General features: G+C 40.7%; 1 protein-coding gene across 1 annotated transcript in view; it reads right to left on the reverse strand.

The window, feature by feature from the left end:
- AFF3 (ALF transcription elongation factor 3) overlaps positions 1-22,266 on the reverse strand; it is a gene marked incomplete at both ends in the record, with an annotated part of 320,155 nt that overhangs the window by 161,604 nt on the left and 136,285 nt on the right. The window contains one exon of the mRNA XM_080612415.1: positions 10,086-10,130. Coding sequence (XP_080468541.1) covers positions 10,086-10,130 — 45 coding nt within the window. The remainder of the gene's footprint in view (positions 1-10,085; positions 10,131-22,266) is intronic.

Raw genomic sequence — 22,266 nt, forward strand, 5'->3', positions numbered from 1 at the left:
TTGTCCATGTTAAATTATTCCACCTTTTCATTAATACTCATTAAGTTTCTAAGGGTTGGCATTTTTAGCAAAAAGTAGTTTTCACTGACAGAAAAAAGCCACCCGCATAAATGAAGAAAATGTTTATTCAATTTAATAGTCATAATTTTCTCTTTTGGTGCTCAATTCAACATCAGGACCTGAAGTCAACAAAGGTTGGATCAGGGTCTACAATTTTTTTTTAATTGGGCTCTTCTCATTTACACTGGAATATGTTGAAAACTCAGGGCTATAATGAACCATTACATATGCGCACATGCAATGCCAGGAAAATTAATAATGTCCTGAATTTTCTCAGTATTTATTCACCATTCATGAGAATATAACAAATAACTTGATAATATTAATGAAAAAAAGCCTGTGGAAAACCCACACAGCTGGATAGAAGCTTTTTTACTGCAAGAAGCCCACTTACTATCCCACCAAGCTATTGTCATTACCCTGAATAACTTTTTTCCCCCCATGGGTAAAACTACAGGCTTGCAATTTCTATATAAAATTGTATGTTTTTTAACTAAGGTTTGTATTTAAGCTCTTTAATGTCTGGCTGACTTTAAGTGTAGTCAATATTATTGCAAAGAATATATATTTTTAATTAATTCTGTTGGCAAAAATGAAGCTTTATCACCATCCTCATTATAACCTGTACTGTGGTACTGTTTGTAGGACTGAGAGTCCCATCATTTAGGGCAACATCAATAATTTGTACACAAAATAACTGTGTCTTTTCCAAATACTTCTGAAGCACACCTGATAGCATTTTACTTCCTGCGCTACTAAATCCAAAATAACTCTAAGAATGACATAACACACCATATGCAGTAAATGGCATTTAGTGCTAATCATAAAGGACAGATACTATGGCATTTTGATTGGTGAAAACTTGATCAGTATTCAGTCAGTCTCTCTTAAAATATTCTATTAACAGCACTTTGTGTCCTGCAGACAAATGACTGTGTATATTCTTGTCTTTCCTTCAAAAACAGGTTTTAACTTTCACATTTTCAAAGAAAAAAACCAACCCAATATGTCTCAAAGCCAGCAAACTCCAATGATGAAAGATGCCAAAAGATACAGAATAAAAAATGCTAGAGATTTTCAATCACAATGTTTGCATTGTGGCTAGCGTTGTATTCTCCAAGTTCTTTTCCACAAGGCAGGGCAAAGCCCAGCAAATTGTACAGAAAAGTTAGATCACACCTCTCCTAACACACCAACAGGACCACATACCTGAGTGCTATGCCACAATTGTTCATATCGTTATGTCACTGACACCAGTATGGTTTTGACTGGGACCAACTCTTGCACAGAAAACTCCTGCAAGCCCAGGGGCTCTCTCACTGGGCAGCATGGATGAAGGCACTCTGCTTTGTGGCTGTAAAAGAGTTTAGCTCTTTGGACACGAGCCATGCTATGCTGATTGGCTTCAGGGTAAGAGAACAGTTATTAGCCCATTTTACTTATTAGTATAGACATTGAAATGGAATATTCTTGAAAGCGACTTAATTTCCTTATAGCATACTCTTCTCCCACAATTTCCTTCAAGTCTTTCTACTAAGTGAAGCTAACTGCTAACTCGTGTGTTGATCCTAAATACAATTAAATAAGATTAACAAGAGAATATTTGTCTCATCTCCCAGATGAGGAAAGCTGCCACACTCAGACATAAACAGAAAGCTCACGCTTCCTGGGCCAGATCAAAACATGACATGAATGGGAGAATTCACATTGATCATCTCCAGTTGTGGAAACTCAGGTACCACAGAGGAATTTCCTAGATGTAGGAACATGTCTACTGAAAATACTAGTGTAGGAGACATGTAAAGGCGTGTGGCGGAAGTGCATGTTTAATGTCAGCCACTAAGACTCACAACTCAATATAATGCTGGTTTTCAGAGATACATCTTTAGGTGGGGATGGCAGTAGGTCGGTCACCCTGTGGGCTCACAGGGCAAACCAAGTCTGTGTCCTTAGGTGTTGGGGACAATGGGCAATGACTGCCTGGCCCTGCAGCCACAGCTGCAGTCTGTAGACCAGAACACATGCACACTATGGGAAGCCCTCTGTCTCTCCTTCCCTTACTCTGCAGCCATCACTGGAAACACAGCAAAGAAAATCGGAATGTTAACTTGGGTGGCAAATATATCATCTAACAATATCTAGCTGCACTGTCTGATAAGTCTGCTTCCATAATGCCCATTTAAGCAAGGAAGAAACCACTGTCGCCATAGAGTTTACTGGAGGATGCTGTCATCTCAAGTCACAACTCCTTTGTGGTTCTACTTTGTTTTGAGTGAATCTTACCAAGCAGGCAGAAAGTAGGCTGTTCTTTAAAGGTAGCAGCTGAAGACATCAAGTCCCAGGCTCCCAGCAGTGTGGTTACCTGCTATTACCCAAATTTTATTCTTTCATTAGGACTGATAGCACAGATCCTTTCTGGTATTAATATGAGTAATTCTGTTTGCCTCAGAGGAGCTATGTCAGGGACATACAAAATGAGGATCTATCTGGCCCTTTGCCATTAATAACAAGGAATCATTTCTCTGTGTTGGAACAAGATGGTGATTGAGCCTCTTTTCCAGCTTTGTGAAACACTGAACAGAGGGAAAAATTAGTTAAGTATTTTACTGTATTATTTTTGTATAGCAGAGAGGCTGGATAATTCATTCTGGATTCTCTCTTGCTTTGTCAAATAACAGGGTGTATACACTCACTACAAAACAGCAATTTTGAAAATTAATTCCACCATATTAGCACGATAGTGCTTCACCAGCTCTTTTATACTGGCCTGCCTTTTCCTAACACAAAGCCTTTGGACATCCGCTACTTATGTTCTAAAAAGAATGTGGGTCTCTTTCCTCTGTATAACCCTGTTCAGTTGAAACCAGACCAGATTTTACGGTATTTGAAAATGTCAGTGCCCCAGCACATGGTGGGGTAATGCCACAGAAAATGCCTCCATGTCCTTCAACAGGACCTGGAAGACTGAAATGCAGATTACCTCTGAGCGTCATTTGTTGTAAGTCTTATTCCCACTATAAGAGTTTCTAGCTTGATATCCTATTTCCACTAAACTATTTATAGTTTTTGCCTTTTTAAGGTAATAGATTTTCATTGAGACTGAGATTTGTTCAAGTTCAAGTCTAAATACTCAGCATACTTCAACCCTCAAACTCATTTGAGACACTATTTTCAAAAACAGCAGGGACAGCAGCAAAAATCCAACTGTGACAATTCAGGGGGGCTGCCGATGTATAACTAATTAATGGTTGGTTGACATTATCACTGTTAGTATATTATTTTAGTGCCATCTTACATGGTGCTCATACATCTCTCTACATGTTAAGGGCCAGGAAATGATGTTTACATGTCTGAGTTTAATGAGCTGGTTTGAAGGTTTATTGAGAGTTGAAAACCACAGTGTGGGCAATAAAAAAGATGTGCCATGCTTGATGCCTAAAACAGGAGCAGTTTCTGCTCAGGTGAGCTTACAAATAACAGATCACAAGGAGAGAGACTGATGAACTGAGAAAGCCTCAAAAGGGCCAGAAGCTGTGAAAGGCAACCTTCCCCCATCTTCTGTATTGAGAAAGAAGTAGTAAAGAGAGCCTGGCTGCAGCAGACACACATAGAAAGTCCAAGGCACCACATACAGATTGTGTATCCTGAAAGCTGCCAAGGTGTGAGGAGTCAAGGGGATGGTAGTGTACATAGGTATGCCTCCTCTGTAGTCATTGCAGCTTACATGGACAAAGCCAAAATGTCTTTAGCAATCTCTGGTACTGCTGCTAATTTTGCTCTAGCAGCACAAGGTACCGTATGGACTTCTAATTCTCACTGAGAAGCTGGAGAAGCTCCAAGCAAAGCTTGCTAAAGTTCCATGGTGCTGCCATCCACACAATCAGTGGTACCCAGGCTGGTGGTAGGAAAGCAGACCTAGGTGAATTGCTGCAAACAGCAACTGCTGTAGAAAAGATACCGTACAAATGAGCTGGATGTCATGGTGTGGTAAGAAGTGCAATATTAATAGGTGAGTATTGAAGGTTGGATTAGATGGATTGAACTACGTCTTAATATTGCTGGGACTGAGTTCCTTGGTTGAAATAACATGTCTTCCAGACACTTTCGGGAATGCTTTTTCATTTATTTGAGTAAGAAAGACAAAAAGAATAATACTGAAGAAATGCAATGAACAGTATACATCAGCCAAAATAATGCTTTAATTGCTTTGACATTTAGGATACTAAAAGCTAAGCCATGCTGTGAAAGTTCTGAAAGACTGCAAAAAAACAAATGATACTTTACGCATCTGATACATTTTTAATATGATTTTGACCCTTTGGACTACTTCAGCATTCAATGAGAACGAACAAGAAATGTAGTGTCAGCAGACTGGGGCTGCTTCTAAGTCTCCATTCCTTCCCTCTCCCCCACTGCCCCTATTTCTCCTGAAGTAGTTGTGTTACTCCTGAAACTTTTCCAGGAGTTTCTCACCAGGCTCAGTCACAAAAGCCAACTCAAATTTCCCCAAGAAGGTGCCGTGCTGAGGGTGGCCTCCTCACCTCCCTCCCAATTGCCTAGCAATTTCTTTCCAGCAGTGAGGCTGCAATAAAATGCTCTGCTAGCACAGAGGTAGCTGTTGCACTAGCATTGTGCAGCAAAGTGGGTTTCATTCGACCTGTAGGCTTTTCCCTCTGCTTTGGAAAGAAAGAGGAGTGTTTAGAAATATACTGCTGATTACCATATTTGTGTTCTGTAATTCTTCACATGTCCAACTCCACCAGGAGCTTAACTGCAGCCAGTGGGATCTTGCAGTCATTAACATTTACAAGGCAGCAGTTCACAGTTGTTGAACTAACAACCTACCTCTAAGAAACTGATTTTTCTCCCCTCTAAGTATTGACACGTGCTCCACTGACTGTGATGCTTAATCTCAGTGACAGTGTGTTTGGTAGGATTTCATGTTTTCACAGGATTTGTCTTGTGCAGACAGTTTCTAATGTACCTCTGCTCTTGTTTTAATTCAATCAGCTGATGGAGTGCAGCTGATCTCACGGCACATATGGCTGTTCAGGTTTGAAAAAAAAACACTGAATATTTGATGGGTTGATCCTTAATGCTTTCCGCTAAAGAATTAGCAAGCCTGCTAATGAGCCAAGGGATCCCAAGTGGGGAAGGAGAAAAACACAGAATTAGATTCTGTTTTCATTCAGGTTTTTATGATGCTCAAAGAAGAAGCACTATGCTTTTCGCATACTTCAGTTTCACAGAATAGAAAGATTTGAGTAAATTACTCATCAAAGCCATCACAACTAAAATGCCATGTTCTCATAAATGGGTGTCCTGGGACCATGGGGTGTCACAACCTATTTGCAAGGGCACCTAGAGGTGCTCACCCCCGGGCAGGAGGCTAGTGGCATCAAGCAAAGTTGTCCTTCACTGGAAGGGATGTTCACAGCTAGAGAGTCAGTACTTTCACTGCCTCCCCATCTGTTTTTATTTCCTTGAAAGAAACTTATTTGTCGTCCATCCCATACCCCATCTTGTCTCCCCACTGCTCCATGCCATCCCAAAAGAGATGTCTTCTTCTCTGTAAACTGGTCGTGCTCAGTTTTCCTCCAGCCCCTTCTTTGCATTCGCATTGCTCCATCAGCCTCCTGCTGCCTCTGCATCCTGTAGCCAAATACTGTTTGCTAGTCAAACATTCAGACTATGCCTGTCTCTCCCCAGTTGAATGACACCTCTCATGTCAACACAAAAAACCCAGGGAATTCAGAAGCAGTATCTTCAATAATTAAAAGCTCAGCTTGTTTGTGGGTTTCCTTTCAACAAAGCTACCATAACTCTAGAAAATTGCAGCAAAGAGTGTAAGAATAGCCAGACCAATCTCCAACCACTTATCTTACAAACCAAAAACTGTCTGCACTTGACACGCTCCCTTTCTCCTGAAATCCATAGCAAATGTTCTCGAAGTACACCTGGTATTGGTTGCAACAGTTGTCTTAGTGGAGAGGCAGGACTCCTGCTGCTCCCATGTTTTGCAGCTACTACAGTAAAATAAATGTTTACTCTGAACCCCACCACTCACAACCAAATACACAGTTGTACACACTAATAAAATCATCAAATAGAAATCAGCCAAAATTACTAATCCTGCTTAGCAAGTGTGTGTTTTAGAGAGGAAGTGACTAGGTCAGCTTTGGCCATGCCTCAGGAACTCAGGCAGCAACTGCTCTGGGCATGGTGGAATAAAGGATATTTGTGTAGTCTTAACTCTTATTTTCCACTTCAAAGTTTTTTGCCATGTCCTCCACCAGCAATGCAGAAGCTTAGAAGGAATTGTCCTTTACAGCTACCATCAAGTAAAGATGCTTTTCTCTCTTGATTTGACATTACATCTATAACTTGGTCTTACTGGAGTTATTTACATTGAAGGCTCTCTTAGAAGTCTTTCTGTCCTCAACGTGTGTGCCTGCAGCTGGACAGAGAAGTCACTACACTTTGAAGAAGTTGCTATAAATTAGTGCACGGGGTTAGATAAGGTTCAGGATTCCTGCAGTGATTATAAACTCAGCAGGAGTCCTTACAACAACTCCGATCTCGACAGGGTTTCTGTCTTGTTAATCAGCCTCCTTCAGGACTGGAAGCAGTTCTGTGTCTCAGCTCTTGGGGGCTTTCCCTGGAAGTTGCAGTTTTGTACAGTAGGATCTATCAATTTACAAAATCTACAGAGCTCTGATACATTTGGTAAAACAACATCAAAAAAAGGCTAGACTTGAGCCGTGGCACCCTGCATTGCACCAAACAGCACAAAGACTATAAATTCTCGTCAGAGCTAATGCAAAATAAGATTTGGTGATTGTAGAGGTATGCCTAAACTGATTTTGCGGACCAGGTCCAGATGTTAGCTCTGGCCATGTCCTGAAACCAGAGGATGACAAGATCTGTGCACCAACCAGCACTTGTCTCCTCTCACCTGCTGAGGGAAGGAAATGCAGGGAAGCAAATGAAGCAGACCTGGACATACTTTCTACTGCCCTTGGTCTTGACCAGGGAAACACGGACGTGCCATGGCAGTACCTATCCCTTGGAAAAGCTACAGCCTGACTTATGCAGGGAGCACCCTATCCTATCTAGAAAGAGAGGATGTTTTCTTCTTCGTGTTGTGCTAGAGACAGCTAAAATAGGGTGCAGTATTCATTAAAGAGATAAATTTTAAGCATCTTCTTCCTTTTGCTGAATCTCCCTACAGTACAGTGGCCCTTCCACACATTTCAGTGTGCCATCTTTTCTTAGGTGAACACAAGAATTGCAGCTCCTGTGGCTTTTCATTGTCTGCCTTCTGGTACCTGTATGGGAACTGCATATATTCTGCCTGAAAAGAAGCTAAACTGTGGCTTTATGATGCAAACAGCACCTCCACCAAAAACACGGAAATGGCATTCCTTATAAACAGTCTGTTTCAGAAAAACAGAAAATTTGTGTTAAAACTAATTTGCAGGTTTTTTTTGGGCTCGGAAAGGGCTGGAAAAGTCTGGATGCCAGGAAGTTACGAAAGTGAGCAGCAATGGCACATTATTACTGTTGTTGTTTTCACTAACTATCAGTAACAACAACCACTGCTGATTCAGATTTGTATTGTGAGAGTACCCAAGCACCGCTTTTGTACTACACAGCAGTTCGCTGATACAGGAAGTTCACTTTTCAGGACAAAAGAGAGCAGATGGATATATCTGACCTGACCAGGCACTACAAAGGACAAGTGGAACAGCAGTGTTCAAGCATAAGAAAGTGGTATTACCCTGACCTCACTACTGGCTTTCCACAGTCCTTGTGAAAAAGTAGGTTCTTAAGAGAGGATCTGAAGGAAGGTATGGAGCTGACTTGGAAAGTGTTCAAAGCTCTTTCCAGATCTGATGTTAAGCATGGAAGTAGTTAGTTGATGTAAAACTTAGCAACCTTGACATGGAGGTTGGCATCACCGAGTAAGCCCAAGTGGGAGATGTTAACATGGTCTGGTAGACTTGATGCCTTAAAATCAGAGACAAATAGCTGTATTTTATGCAATAGAGAAGGAGATGACAGTGGTGAGATGTAAAGACAAATGTCTTTGGGCAAGGTGTCAAGCTAGGAAAACGATCTGCACAGCAGCATGAACGGAGGTGGATAACACTGCATTTGTCAAAACCAAGGAAAGGATGTTGCAGCAACCAAGGTGTGCAATGAGAATTTGGACTTGAGATTTATACCTTTGTTAATAAAGAGCTTCATCTAGAAATGCTATTGAGTAACATTCAGCAAGATTTCCATGTAGTCTGACATAGGGACACAAAGGAAGTTCAGAATAGAAGGTGATGCCGAGGATGTATATCAGGAGGAGGAGCAGATTTGAGAGGTTACCCATGAAGATTGAGGATTCATGTGAGAACGACAGCCAGGGGATGAAAACATTACAGTCTCTATTTTAGCCATGCTAAGCCTCAGCACATAGTGAGCCACTGGTGCAAAAGGTGGCTTTTGAGCTGTGTGTTGTTTAATTCAGTTTTTAATCAAAGTGAAAGAATTTGTGAATCCTCAGGAAAAAAAGAGTCTTACCCATCCAAGGATGTCCTGAATGCTTCATCATGAAGCTTTGCAAAAATATTTCTTGAGGAATATTCTCAATGGAAAAAAAAAAGACAGCAGCAACTGTGTTCATTGGTTTGGAGATGCACCTTACCATCCCTACTCATACAGTGCATTTTTCTTCTCAGCTGCAGTCCGTTACATATCCATGTTCCTCTGCATGGAAGGAACCATGTCTCATCTACATTTTTTGCCTAACTGCACAAGCCAGGAAGACTAGCTTCTTTGACTCTTCTTTCTAAAAGCCTTGCATAAAAAATGGGTGCATAAGCCTCACATTACATCACATGAATTCATGGTATCTGCTACTAATTTGTAACAGAACAGCAGGGACTCAGGCTAAGGCTTTTTGAATATGCAGTTAAGCCCTACAAAAGCCTACTTTGTAAATGTTAGCTAAGTAAAAGCTCTGCCAGTGAAGTCAGAAGCAATACATCATCATCACCCATCGATAAACTCTTAAACTGGACAAAGAATTAAAAGCCGTATTTAACATATTCAGGGAGAATGGAGAAATGCCTTTAGAAACAACAGGCTTAATGCACTACTAATCTCCAAACCAAATATTTATAGCCCTGTAATTTATAAACAGTCTGAAATATTTGGGTAGTGGATATCCAAGAGGTGGAAGCACACGCAGTAATAGGGAAGTTTTACTATTCCATCTACCTTGTTTGGTGTTTCAATCACTATTCTTTTGGATTTATAAGCACTGTGAATCATTGAATAATCAGTTTTGAGAAAAAACCCTGAAAAAAAACCACTAGTTAAAATATATGGAAATGTTTAATTGTTTATAAATATGTCTGCCTCAGAAAATAATCAATACCTAAATTGATTTAAGCCAAGGTCTGTCTGGATGCATATTAATTTGCTTCATGAAAATAAACTAGAAATTACTAAGAGAAAAGAAATAATAATGAAATATGGAAATAACTATGGATTTTGCACATTGTCATTATATAATGGACATAATAGGCATAATGACATTACATAATGGATTCTAATTAAATCCAGGTGGAAAATGACCTTCCTAGACCTCCCTTCAAAATTAAGATTTTTGACAGTCATGATTAATGGAAACATGCACTTTGCATGGTTTGTAAACCTGAAACATCATTGTACATTTCAGTTTATAATTTATCCCATTATCTGCTTCTGCATGCATGAAGGTCAGCCGTACTGGCACAGAGCACCAGTGAAATCCAGAGCCTCTGAAAGGTTGTTTGCAGAGATTTTTCAATTATTTTTCATGAGGAAATAATTTTGCCTACTTTTTCCTTAGAAAGATGACAACCTAAAAGACTAATACTTTTAACACCAGTGACTGCAATATCCTTGTTATTCTCTTGTCTTTTTAGAGTAAACAAAATGGAACTGGAAAAAAAAAGTGGGTATTTTTTTTTGTTAAGGACTCCTACCCGCAATATTTCTTCAACGCAGCTGTTATCCCCAGCTCCACTGTCCTGTAAACAAAATGAGAAAATCGTTTGTTTCTGTTTCGAAAAGAAATAACAAAGAGCAGGTTTGAGGATATGGTTGTCACATGAAATATATTAGAACCTCAACTACACTTTCAAAATGAGGCCAAGTGCTTCCAGCATCTCAAAACTTGCACTGCTTAAAATTCTCAAATTATTCCCCATCAGCACAACAGAGAGATGTAATATTTGCAGTGTTTACACGAATGCAACATATTTGTATAAATTCATAGAATTCTGTTTGCACCACTTTTGGGTGCAGTTCCTGCTGTTTTGGCTGTACTACATATGAGTAAGTGTAAGCAAAACAGTTACTGCATGTACATAGATCCAACATGTGCACTTATTTACATTAAATAAATAACATCTCTCTGCATCCTATGTTCAGGAAAGACTGCAGTGCCACTGTCTATGTGACAGTATAAGGTGGGTGAGTGCACCTGTGATGCTTACAGGAGTGATGCAGAGACTGCAACGCAGGCAGCAACACTGAGCATGGATAAGGCAGCACAGCAGTCTTATGAAGGCTACCATTTCCTCAAATACTGACCCTAAATCCACCTGTATGTTGTGGGACTGAGTGCACAGAGGAATTCAGCTCTCCTGAATGGGATGGCTTACTCCAGAGCCATTTTGGAGAGGGGAAATCAAAGATCTGGCAGATCGGCTACCTCCCTATGGGAACCGTCCAGCTGGTGCCTCACCTGACGCTCAGCTTCGTTTTCATTAGGACCCAAACTTCTGGCAGCAAAGATGAGATAGTGTGAGACACCAGTCCACCATACCTTGCCCCCATTTCCTGTCTGCTCCCTCTCCACAGTTCATTTGGGCTACCCAGCACAACAGGGAAGAGGGGGCACACCATGGATGGAGGTACTGGTGCTGACAGTGTGCCTGTCTCCTGCAGCTCTCCACAGGTTACAGGTGGCTGACGCATCAAGCAGGTTTTCTTGGGATTTACTTCATGCTGAATTCCCTGACAATTCCTCAAAGAAAGGTTTTCCTCCTTTTGTGGAAACAAACTAACTCAGAAGCAGAAGACTGAGGCTTAAGGACTTCCCACATGGGAAGCAGGGGATGGAAAAAAAACCAATATGATTAATTACTGCCCCCAAAGAGCTAGCAGGGAGGTGAGCTTGGTCTTTGCCTCTCGTTTTCAGAAAAAAGCTGAATTTTCAGGTGACCACCTGGAGAAATATCAAAGCAATTTGATTTTCCAAAGTGCTGAGCTCTTCTGACCTCGAAACCAGACTTCTCCACCACATCTGTATTTGGTTACCCAAAAAATCACAAGGCATTTTCAAAAATTGATAGTTTGTGCAAGTCCTGCTCCTGGATATTTTCACTGTCACTCCCCACCCTGAGCTGAGTGACTGAGGAGGTCTGGATCCACAGCTGCTTATAGCCTACCAGATGTAACCAAGGTCAGAAGTATGACAGCCATGCATATGCAAAAATGTTACAATTCATGTTCCGTAATTTTTTGTGGCTGTTATTTCATGCCAATTCATAGAAAGTCCTAAGTGCTTTATTGTCAGCACTCCTGCTAAATCTGCACTGAATATGGCCCTTGACTGCTAAACAAATGAATCGCATTAACTCTTTTTGGTGCAACACAGTCCATTGGCTTTACAGTTCACCAGGAGTTATACCACTGATTTCAAAGGGAAATGAACTAAGGATGCTATAAAGTCAGTCGTTGGAGAATTACTCATATCTGAACTACAGATGCTGAAGAGAAGCTGCAGCCTTGAGCAGATAGCCCTGTTCTGATTTCAGCCCTGTCTCCGAGGAGCCGTACAACACTACGTGCAACCTTCCTGTTGCTGGATCAGGGTGCAAGTGCAAGAGTTCAAGTTGCCAGTGAAGCTAAAAAGACAGAGAGAAACACTGCAACAATCTTTGGGTATTTAAAAATTTCAAAAGCCATGTTAGCTAATTTTAATTTACCTCTTCTCCATGGGTTTCCTTCCATTTTGTCTCTTTTCTCCCCCAAACCCTGGCCTAAGACTTGGTATCCCAGTAACAACAATGGAGAGTGTAAATCCCTCCTCATGAATGCCTTGTTTACATAGCAATGATTTTTATTGCCTTACCTCAAGTTTTTTATGCTAATCCATTGCCATCTTAGAGAAGGAGGGATGAGATCACCTACCGTCTCATGCTGTATACCATGCATTGAACATAAAGTGAAATGACACTGTTCTTGTGAGAAGATAAAACTACTGAAAGTAAATTTGGCAATAAACTATTTCAGACTTGGGTTTAGAAACAAGCTTCTGTTACAAAATTTAATATCCCTCATTGAAGTGTAATGAAATAACACTCATCAAATACTCATCATCAAGAAGTGGCACTTTTCATTACCACAGAACTAAAACTTTAGCTGTTCTCCCTAGCACATCATATCTCTGGGCAGGGAGTAAAAAAACTTTTCACATGTCTCTCCCCAAATCATTACACTGCCTTTCAAAAGGAAAAAAAAAAGTTGTAAACACAAAACCAAAGACGAGATATGCAAAACTGAAACCATATTTGGAAAAACCCCTCAATTTCTATACTTCCCTCTTTCTTCTTCATCTTTTGAGTGCCACGTATAAATTTCTTCATTTATTTTTGCTTTGAATACCTCTAAGAATCTTACATTACTGTTGATACTAAACTTCCTAGAATAAGGGAGGGGTACTTAAGAGACCATGCTCTACACAAAGCAAGCAACTTCAATTTCATATGGCCTGGGACCATGTTATTTTTTTTTTGTCATGATATCATATAGCACAAGGCAGAGTGTAACTGTGGGACCTAAAGTATGTCTGAAAAGTGTCTGTAGATGTTGGTATGGAAAAGACTTCCCATTCTCATTTTAAAAGCTCCTTTCCACCTCATCTCTATTCACATTATTGAGGAACCCACACTGCCTGGGAATCTGGCAACCTGAATTTAACTTCATGGCCATATTTTAATTATAAAAGATATCAAAGCTGGTAAATATTTCTTGAAATATGAATTAAAAGAAGCGTTTTCATTATCTGCAGGCAACAAATAGGACAGAGCACTTGAAATCCTATTTGCATCAGTGGACTAGCCTGATCCAGACACTATTGCATCGGTACTGGCTGCGTGATGCAGCACTTGCATGAGGCTGATGTCGGTGGTGCTGGCAATCTGTGCAAAGCAGTCCCTCCACCCTCTCAATAGCCTGCATGCCACACTATACTTGTGCAATAAATGTTTCGATTACTTTAAAAATATATTAAGCAATTAAAACAAAATAAAGGTTTTGAGGCTGCTGTTTCCAACTAAGCCAAGGAGGTGCTACCCTCTATTTATTCTGGTACTGATGAACCCAGGTCATTCGCCTCCCCTTGCATTTTGTGATCTGTCATAACAAATTCGCCTCACTGAACCTTCAGTGAACCATGAGTGAAATACTGGCAAGTCTCGGGGAGCTGCTGGAGGAAGTGGGCTCCAGTCTCTTCCCTCTCCAATGATGTTCCCATTACCTTAGTTCCTCAGTCAGCGCAGCCTGAAGAACACCAAACATCTGCACACACATGCGGCTGGCACACAGTCTGTCAGGAGGATGAGAGGAGCTGCCGCCAAGGATAACGGCAGTAGCTGCTGAAGAAATAGCCGGGAGCATCATGCGGCTGATAACACGAGCAGCTAATTACCATGCAAAGCACAGAGAACTGTAAGAAACAAGACTGACTAAAGGCTACATCAGATTCTTGAGAAAAGGGATGTCGTTTCAAAAAGCTACATCTGTACATATTTTATTTCAGTGCATTATTTTTTCTTCCCTTACCAAGAGCCTTCACACAGAGATATATAAAGAAACCTCTCAGAAAGGAATTGCCTATCATCTCCTTTCAAATCCTTGTGTTAAGGAAAGAAAGAAAAATATTCTGCAAGTATCTATTTCCATTTTAGCCTAAGAGATTTTTATGGTGTGAGGTTTTGGTGCTGTTATTATTTAGACTGTGCTGTGTCTTTACAAAGTCTCCAGAAGTTACTGGATTTTTTCTCCAGTATAAATTAGGCATGATTAAGATCTCCAGAAGGTCAAGGTATGTATTCAGCTTCTTCCACTTAGTGGGAGTCAGGCTGGCTCTGTCAGCACTTGAACATGGAATCTGCACTTGTCGGTCATCTGCAACCAGTGGCATGGCAGCAGCTGCCACATCTCCACCCTTCAAGTACCATCTCTGCCGCCAGGCCAGGTCTCCCCCTCCCTGTGTTGCACAGGCACTGCACCACATTCCTTAATGTGGGGCTGTGGGATTCTCCTAGGGCCAGAAGTGAAGCTTCAGGCAGTGAATCTTGGCAGACAATAACCTAAATACAGGATTAAAAAAAAAAAAAAAAAAAAAGCTAAAAAGGGAAAAAAGTCCAGATTGATGGACCTTGATCTGAAGGCATGTTAGAAATGCTTCTTTGTGAGGCAAGACCATGAAAGTATGGAGATACGCACACACACGCACACACATATGTATATATAACATTATCTACATAATCCATTTGCTAGAAAGGATCTTCCAGTATGAAGACAGTAAGTATTGAGTCATTAACTTTTTACTTATTCATACTTGTGGCCTCTGTCTGTTGGGTTATGAAGAGCCATTGCCCCCAACAAAGTTTCACTTCAATCATTTCTCTGAAGAGGTCTTAACACCTTCATGTGGTGAAATAAAATGCTGAGATTTAACAGGGAGATGTGCCTGAAACCGGACAGGTGACTTCTGGGGTTTCTGTGGAAATACAGCCAGGTAAAGGTTATTTTTTTTGAGAGATCATTGGCAGATGCCCAGGAAAGATTTTTTGACATTGAGAGCTTAACTTGTTGTTTTCCTTATATGTGCTACATTCTCCAAAAGGCTCTTTATGGGATGGCTGTGCTGAACCCACTCTGCTCTGGAGAGAAAAGGTAAGACTCTACACCTTAGGAAAGGTGAGCTGGTTAAAAGATTAGACCTCAACCTGGTTAAAAACTGTGTACTTCACAGCCCTTAAACACAGAAGACTCCTTGTCTCTAAGACTGCAGGCAAGCAGATAGGGTTACACCAAGGAAAGAGAAATGAAGAGATGGCTCAGGAGGCTTAATTTTCTGTTGTTCCTGATACTTAAAAGCTTTACTTTGCACTTGTGCTTATTCCTTACTTCTAATTTGGAGTGCCAGTGGCCATGGTCTGTTGACACAGTAGTTTTCTCCTGCACTTCCCATTTCTGCAAGTAGGAGCCATTTCGTTTTTACTACGAGGAATTGCTAGCGCTTCCTTGGACACAGACGTGTGCAGGAGGGAGAAGGGATGAATAGCTGAATTCTCCTCAAGCTCTGTGTCAGAAAGTGTTGCACTAATTAAAGTTATTAAATCCATCTAATTTACAGTCACTGTTAATAAACTGTTACCCTTAATAAGACCATTCTCTTTTGAAATGGAGCCTTCATATTTATTGTGGGATTATTTTTCCTACCATGGGATCTTGCAACACTGTTCTTGGTTCAAAAGGGAAAAGGAGAAAGGTTAACAAAGATTTTATTTCAAGAAAAAAAAAATTAATAAAGAGCAAGTGATGAAAGTCATCCAGCTTTGCTTTAATGAAAGTATCTGGCTATACTAATTGAGGGTCTCAGTGCAACTGGAATATCATGATGACCCACTCTTGTACTAAGAACAGGGAGATGTTCTGGCTAATCAAAGAAAATGAATCAAAAATATCTGTAGATAGAGAGAAATGCCAAATGACCCAACAGACTTGCTGTGCACAACAGAAAGGAGACGGTAATCTCACAAGAGTACATTTTGCTCTTGATGAGTGATACTGGCTCAGAACAGTCTGCTCAGCAGCTCCCTCACAACCGGCGGAGGACAGCAGCTTTTTGGAGAGCAGAGCCTCAGGGAAGGAAGACTGCAGAGGAGTTTATAAAGCCATAATCCAGAGTACAACAAGCCTTAGCCTGTGCTGGCCCTATATGCAGACCTGAGGGGCCTGAAGCATTCTGCCTCTGATGTTCAGGCTTGAAGATGGATTTACTGTGGATGTATAAGTAAAGGCATTCACCATATTGTTGGGTTTGGTTTATGTTTTTTGGTTATCGTTTGGGTTTTTTTGAAATAGCAGCAAGATGAGATTAGAGCACAACTTCTTCAGTGCATGCCCATGGTCTGCCCCAGAGCTTGAAACACCTCCTGTCTACCTAGTGTCTGACCTGAACTACATACGGAAAGCCCAGAGTCAGAAAGTGAGGTGATGCTGAAGAGCAACTGTTTGGATTGCTGCTGAGAGCTTCACTAGAGGTCAGGCAACTACAACCCATTTTGGAGGGGGGTTAGAAGTGCAGTGTCCAGCCATGTGTGGAGAGGTCATCCTCAAAGTGATGAGATGGTTCAAGTCCAAGTCTCAGTGTTCACACCACAAATTTATCAAGAGACCTAAAGGCCAAGAACCTGTCTGAAATCTCCCCCCCCTCTTCAATCCTAAGGGCCATCAAACAATCAATGACTGAAGCTGCACTAGTAATATTTCATGTAATAAAAGATGCTTGGGAGACTCAAAATGAACCTACTGGCAGATCAGTGGAGCAATTTTACAGGCTTTTACATTATATTAATAAAAATAAAAATCCAAACATGCCAGAATTACACTGTGACCCAGAACAATAAAAAGGAGGTGTAATGGAGAAGAACTGCATTGTTTTATTAATAAAATATAAAGGTTTTATTGTTATTGGGAAAGATTGATTGTATCAAATCAATACCATGTCACAGTGTATTAATGTTTTTCTTCACTAATGAAAAACAAGGTCTGATGTGATTACACTCTCTTGCTACCCATTTGAAAAATATAATGGGATGGTAATAATGAAGATTGCAACTTGCAATTTTACTCCTTGTTACATACTCAGTCCCGGGAGGTGCTGAGTAAGTGACCTTGGCTTTCAGTGATGTCAACAGGAGCTGAAGGTAACTGTCATGCACCAAAATGCTGTCAAACCCCTCTGAATGGACTCCACAGCTCCTCTTCCCACCCTAGAATTGGAAAAAGCCAGTGGGGACCTTTGGAAATGCCTTCAGCATACTACATTTTCTGCAGCACTGTATGCATGCTCTGTAGTATTAAGTGACTGCTTGCTCGACACAGTGGTCTATTTGTTGGAAAGGTTCCTTTATGGACACCAGAGTCTTTTGGTTTTGCAGCAGAAAAGGCATTTCAGCAAAGATACGGGCTTCTCTGCTCAGCCCATACAGTCCTTCAGCAGCTGACCAAAGACGCTGCCCTGGGAGCAATAGAGATCAGCTTTTCTGCCCATTAGATGCCTGTCCTCCCTGCTGCACAGATGGCCAATTAGTGTCAACTGGAATGTGGTATTTTCAGTGATGTGGACCCTTGTCCGCTAAAACCTGGACTGAGACCAATTGATTGCATGCAATATATTGTCTGCGTTTCTTTGGGGAGAACATATAACATCCATATAGCAGCAACAGATGGAAAAACAAATATTACAAAACTGTTAATCTTTTTGTGACATTTCAATATGAATTTACCATCAGCTAGTATAATATTCAATAAATTAAATGGATTATTTTGCCAAGAGATCCTTTAAAAATGTTAATTAACAATAAATCAATAAAACTATTCAACATGAAAATCAATTACATCCCTGTTTACATTATTTAACTCCAAACATTTCTGTTTTGTGTGCTTGTAATTAGCAAGCTATAAAAGATGCCATAAATAGGTGCATAATGAGAGGAACTGTTTATAAATGATGATTGCTATTCATTCCCACTGAGCTAAAGGTTATATGATTACAAACTATTGCTCAGAAAGTGTTAAACTTCTTACAGGTGGGAGATTTTACAGTACACAACTTCGCAGAAATCTCTCCCACAAAAGGCCCCTGATGGAAGAAAGCCCCTGTCCATGAGTGTCTGATGGAAAGAGTCACATCTATCAGGCGTTCCTTAAAGCCTACTTACATTCATTTAGAAACTGCTTATGGCGAAAAATTTACCCTTTGGGCAGTGGTGGCAGGAATAAGAAATGGAGCCTGGCACAAGGAATTCGATATTGATAAAACATCATCATCTGAACAATATCTCTACTAAGTCAAAAGGAAAGATTTTAACATTGAAATGCTATTAAAAATCTGGGTGACCATCCTGTTAACAAAGCTGAGGACTGGATAAAGGAAACAAGGGTGGTTTCTGGTGGATAACAAAGATGGTGCTCTATCCAATACCCCACCCAAACACTAGGGCCAAAGAGGGTCTGGCTTTCACAAGGATTACAGGATCTTCATGTGGCAGCTGAGAACCCAAAACACTAAGCAGCAGCCTGTATCCCCAGAAGGTAATACCAGACTATTTCTCATAATAGGCTGCTACACAGATCTGAAAAAAACACCCCTGTGTCCTAGGGAGAAACAACCTCCCATTAATCCCTATTGCTGAAAGCTGCCTTCTCTATTTTAGAGACTGAGACCTGATACACTTAACAGCTAACAGCCCCCATGATCTGGAGACCATAGTAACATTCTGCTTTCTGCTAAAGCCTTTTGCTAATCCAAGGATGTCACTAGCATGTGACAGTTTTGGCTTTGACTGTGTCTCTTCCCCAGGAAAAAAAAAATCTCATCCTTTCACTGCTTTTGTGAGGGTAACAATCATCAAGAACCCTTGATGAAGCAGGTCTGAAGTATAGGTAGACCAGTGAGCATCTGGTGATAAAGCCAGCAGAGTTAAACAACCTATTTGCAAATCCAGAGAGAAACCATTTTTTCTGCCTTGCCTGGGCACAGCTGATGCGTATTTCCTTTCTGTTCTGGAGTGTCCTGGGTTCAGCAGCAGCAGTCACTTTTTCTCCTTCTTAGTAGCTGGTGCAGCGCTGTGTTTTTGATTTTTGGCCTGGGAATAGTACTGATAAAACCGATGTTTTCAGTTGCTGGTCAGAATTGTTTACCCTGACCAAGGACTTTGTGAGTCTCATGCTCTGCCAGGGAGGAGGGGAAGCCGGAAAGCAGAGACAGGACACCTGACCCAAACTAGCCAAAGAGATATTCCATACCACAGCACGTCATGCCCGGAATGTAACTGGGAGTTACCTGGAAGGGCGCTTTCTGCTCAATCGGGCTCGTTTTGGTGGGTGGTATCGTATTCTCTTCCCTTGTTATTTCTCTTATCATTATTATTGTTGGTGGCAGCAGTAGTGATTTGTGTTATACCTGAGTTACTGGACTGTTCTTATGTCAACCCGTGGGAGTTACATTCTTTCAATTCTCCTCCCCATCCCTCCGGGGCGGGGGGGGGGGGTGGAGTAGAAACTGCATGGCTGACTTGCCGACTGGCTTAAACCACGACATGGAGAGTGACTTTAAAGTGAATTAATTTTGGCCTGAGACACTTGCATTGCACTACTTTCCCTGATTTGCATAAAATACAATTGTTTCATGGAAAATATGGATCAGGATTGAGAGTTAAAAAAAAAAAAAGAAGTCTAATATATGTAAGAAACAGAGCATCATATGCATTGGCTTGAGAATGACTGCTCAGTCTCATTGCTAAGACTGCAAAAAATATTCTGGTCATGGCAATAACCTGGACACCTATTTGCCCCGTGAAGAATATAATTTGCTACTCAATAACCAAAGCTTTATCAATGAAGATGAATAATTCTATGCATCTTCATCTTTAAATCAATGTATTGATGCTTCTGGTTAGCTGTGGTGGATTCTTTTCAAATCCACATGGAAGCTGATAAATAGCACAATTCTCCAAGCTGCAACAAAAATCTTGGCAGAGCTTTATTGTGCTCTCAGCATTCCTGAAAGTCAAAAGAAAAATCGAGCCATATTGTGGTCACTGACAGACCGACAGAAGCAGACTCACTACAAAGCTACTGAAAATAGTACTCTCTAAAGGTTTAATAGGACACATAAAATTTCAAATAAAATGTCAGTGCTGCAAAGTCTTAGGGATCTGACATGTAAGATCCTTCCAGTTAAGAATGTATATGTCACCATGTATACATCAAGGTACATAAATATATATATATGTATATATACACCAAAAAAATCCTCTGCAAAAGATTCCCGAAAACACCTAAACCAACCAAGCAAAGGTAAAATCTTAATAACTGTAGCCTTAATATGTGAATCAATACATTTAGAGAATCTATAAAGTTGCAGATTAGACAAATACCTTCCTTATTTTTCCTGTCCCCTCTTTCCCAAATCCTACTGAAAGGTTTATTTTCCAGTCAATTCACCACAGACCCATATCAGACTTCTTTGATGAGGGACAGAAAGCCCATTGGCCAGCTAGACAGGAACCAGGCACTGCTGTTCTGCCTTGCAAAGGACTCACTTCCAGAAGTCAGCATATCTCCACATCTGTAAAACCATTTGCCCCAAGAAGTTTCAGCTGCCCAGCACTTGTCCCTGCTTTCCTGTGGGCTCTGTGCCAGCACCCTCCTGTTTGGGCAAGCATAAGACTAGAAGCAGGGGAATAAATAATGTCCCAGGTTTAGGGAAAGTTGTAGGTAACTCCCAGGTAGCTTTATGCTACTAACTCACATTTTTTGGTGGAAGCCACACTGGCCCCTCAGGCTTGGAGGACAAAAGGCTGGCTTAAATTTATCTTAGCCGTTTCTCTTTTGGCTTTCCTTTTTCTCTTCTTTCCATATATTCTCACGTTATCCCTTTTTAAAGGGAGTATTGCATCTGAAAGTCTCAATTCTTTCTGATTTTCTTTTTGACTGTCACTGTTACAACTAACAGCAAAATACAGAAAGAAAGTAGAAAGAAAAACTGGCCTTATCTTTTCCAGATTTTCTGTCTTTGAAAGGGTTTTCTTGTCCTTCCAGTAAAGTAGGCATTTGACAGTTCCCAGGCTGTTTGCATTGATCTCTCCCACGCAGCTAAAGGCTAAAGGAGCATCACTTGAAAACCCCACAAATACAAAACTGTACAGACCACGACTATGGGCCATGCTCCTGAGAGGCAGTAACCACTTTTTAGTGTCTGTTAGCAGTTTTCTTTATAAGATAGAAAATGAGTAACAAGTCACCCTATAACAGAGCAGTGTTGTAGGGGCATGAGTGGTACATGGACTGCAAAGCTCTAGCTGGTGCCTATAGAGAACTGGTCTCCAAAGAGCCTTACTAGAAAAAATGCTTCTAAATCCCATATGCACCAACATTTATGCATATGCAACACGCAGTACAATGGGAGGAAGTATAAGGAAGAAATGGACAGTGATAGTAGAGTTTAATTTTTACTGCTTTGTAAGCCAAAACCTGAACTATGCTGCATGAGAGGGGTTTGTGAGTTTTCTCAGAAAGTTAAGGTTGGCCTTAGGTTTGGTTTGGGTTTGATTCCCAAAGCTTTCATTGGAAAGCCTCAAAAAGGTGAGCTGCCTCTTCGTTTTTTATTTTTGTGGGGTTTTTTTGAGCAGATGAGGCGGTTCTCCACTTAAAAGCGGGTTATTTTGTCTCTAGAGGAAGAAATGTTCAATGTAGCTCCATTTCATTTTAAATGGAAGCTAAATGGAGAGAAAAATCTCTAATACTGCTACAGCTCACAGACATTTCCATCTAGGTCAAGTACAACAAATCTGCATTTTTTAAGCGTCAAAGCCAGCTCTCTGTCCCTGTTAAAACTAGAAGTTCTTGTGGCACCCCAAATTATAACAACACATACAGAAAACAGGAGTACAGCTGAAAGCCTTTGAGATGAGAAGCCACATGCTTACCTTTTGTTATGTGATCTTGATGAATTTATGTCTGTGGCTTTTATTCATGTTTCAGGACGTTGAATCCTTCAAACTTGTTAGTATTTTCCTTTCTTATTGTTCTCTGCTGCCTTTTGCAGTTTTATTTTATTCTTTTGTTCCCCGGTGCAACTGAAGGTAATGCACTCCTGGGCCTATTACCCTCCATCTCTTTGATCTGGCAGTGGATATCAACAAAGAAGTTATTTGTTCTCAACACATTAAACCCTTCTGTGTAGCTTTTTACAAATTCTGTTATGCAACTTTGATACAGCCTGGAACGAGTTGTCAGGTACTGAAAGGCAGGGGAGCACAAAGACCTCTCCAAAAGTCAAGCTATGAATGGTGT

Source organism: Psittacula echo (genome assembly GCF_963264785.1).
Source record: "Psittacula echo genome assembly, chromosome: 3".
NCBI lineage: Eukaryota > Metazoa > Chordata > Aves > Psittaciformes > Psittacidae > Psittacula > Psittacula echo.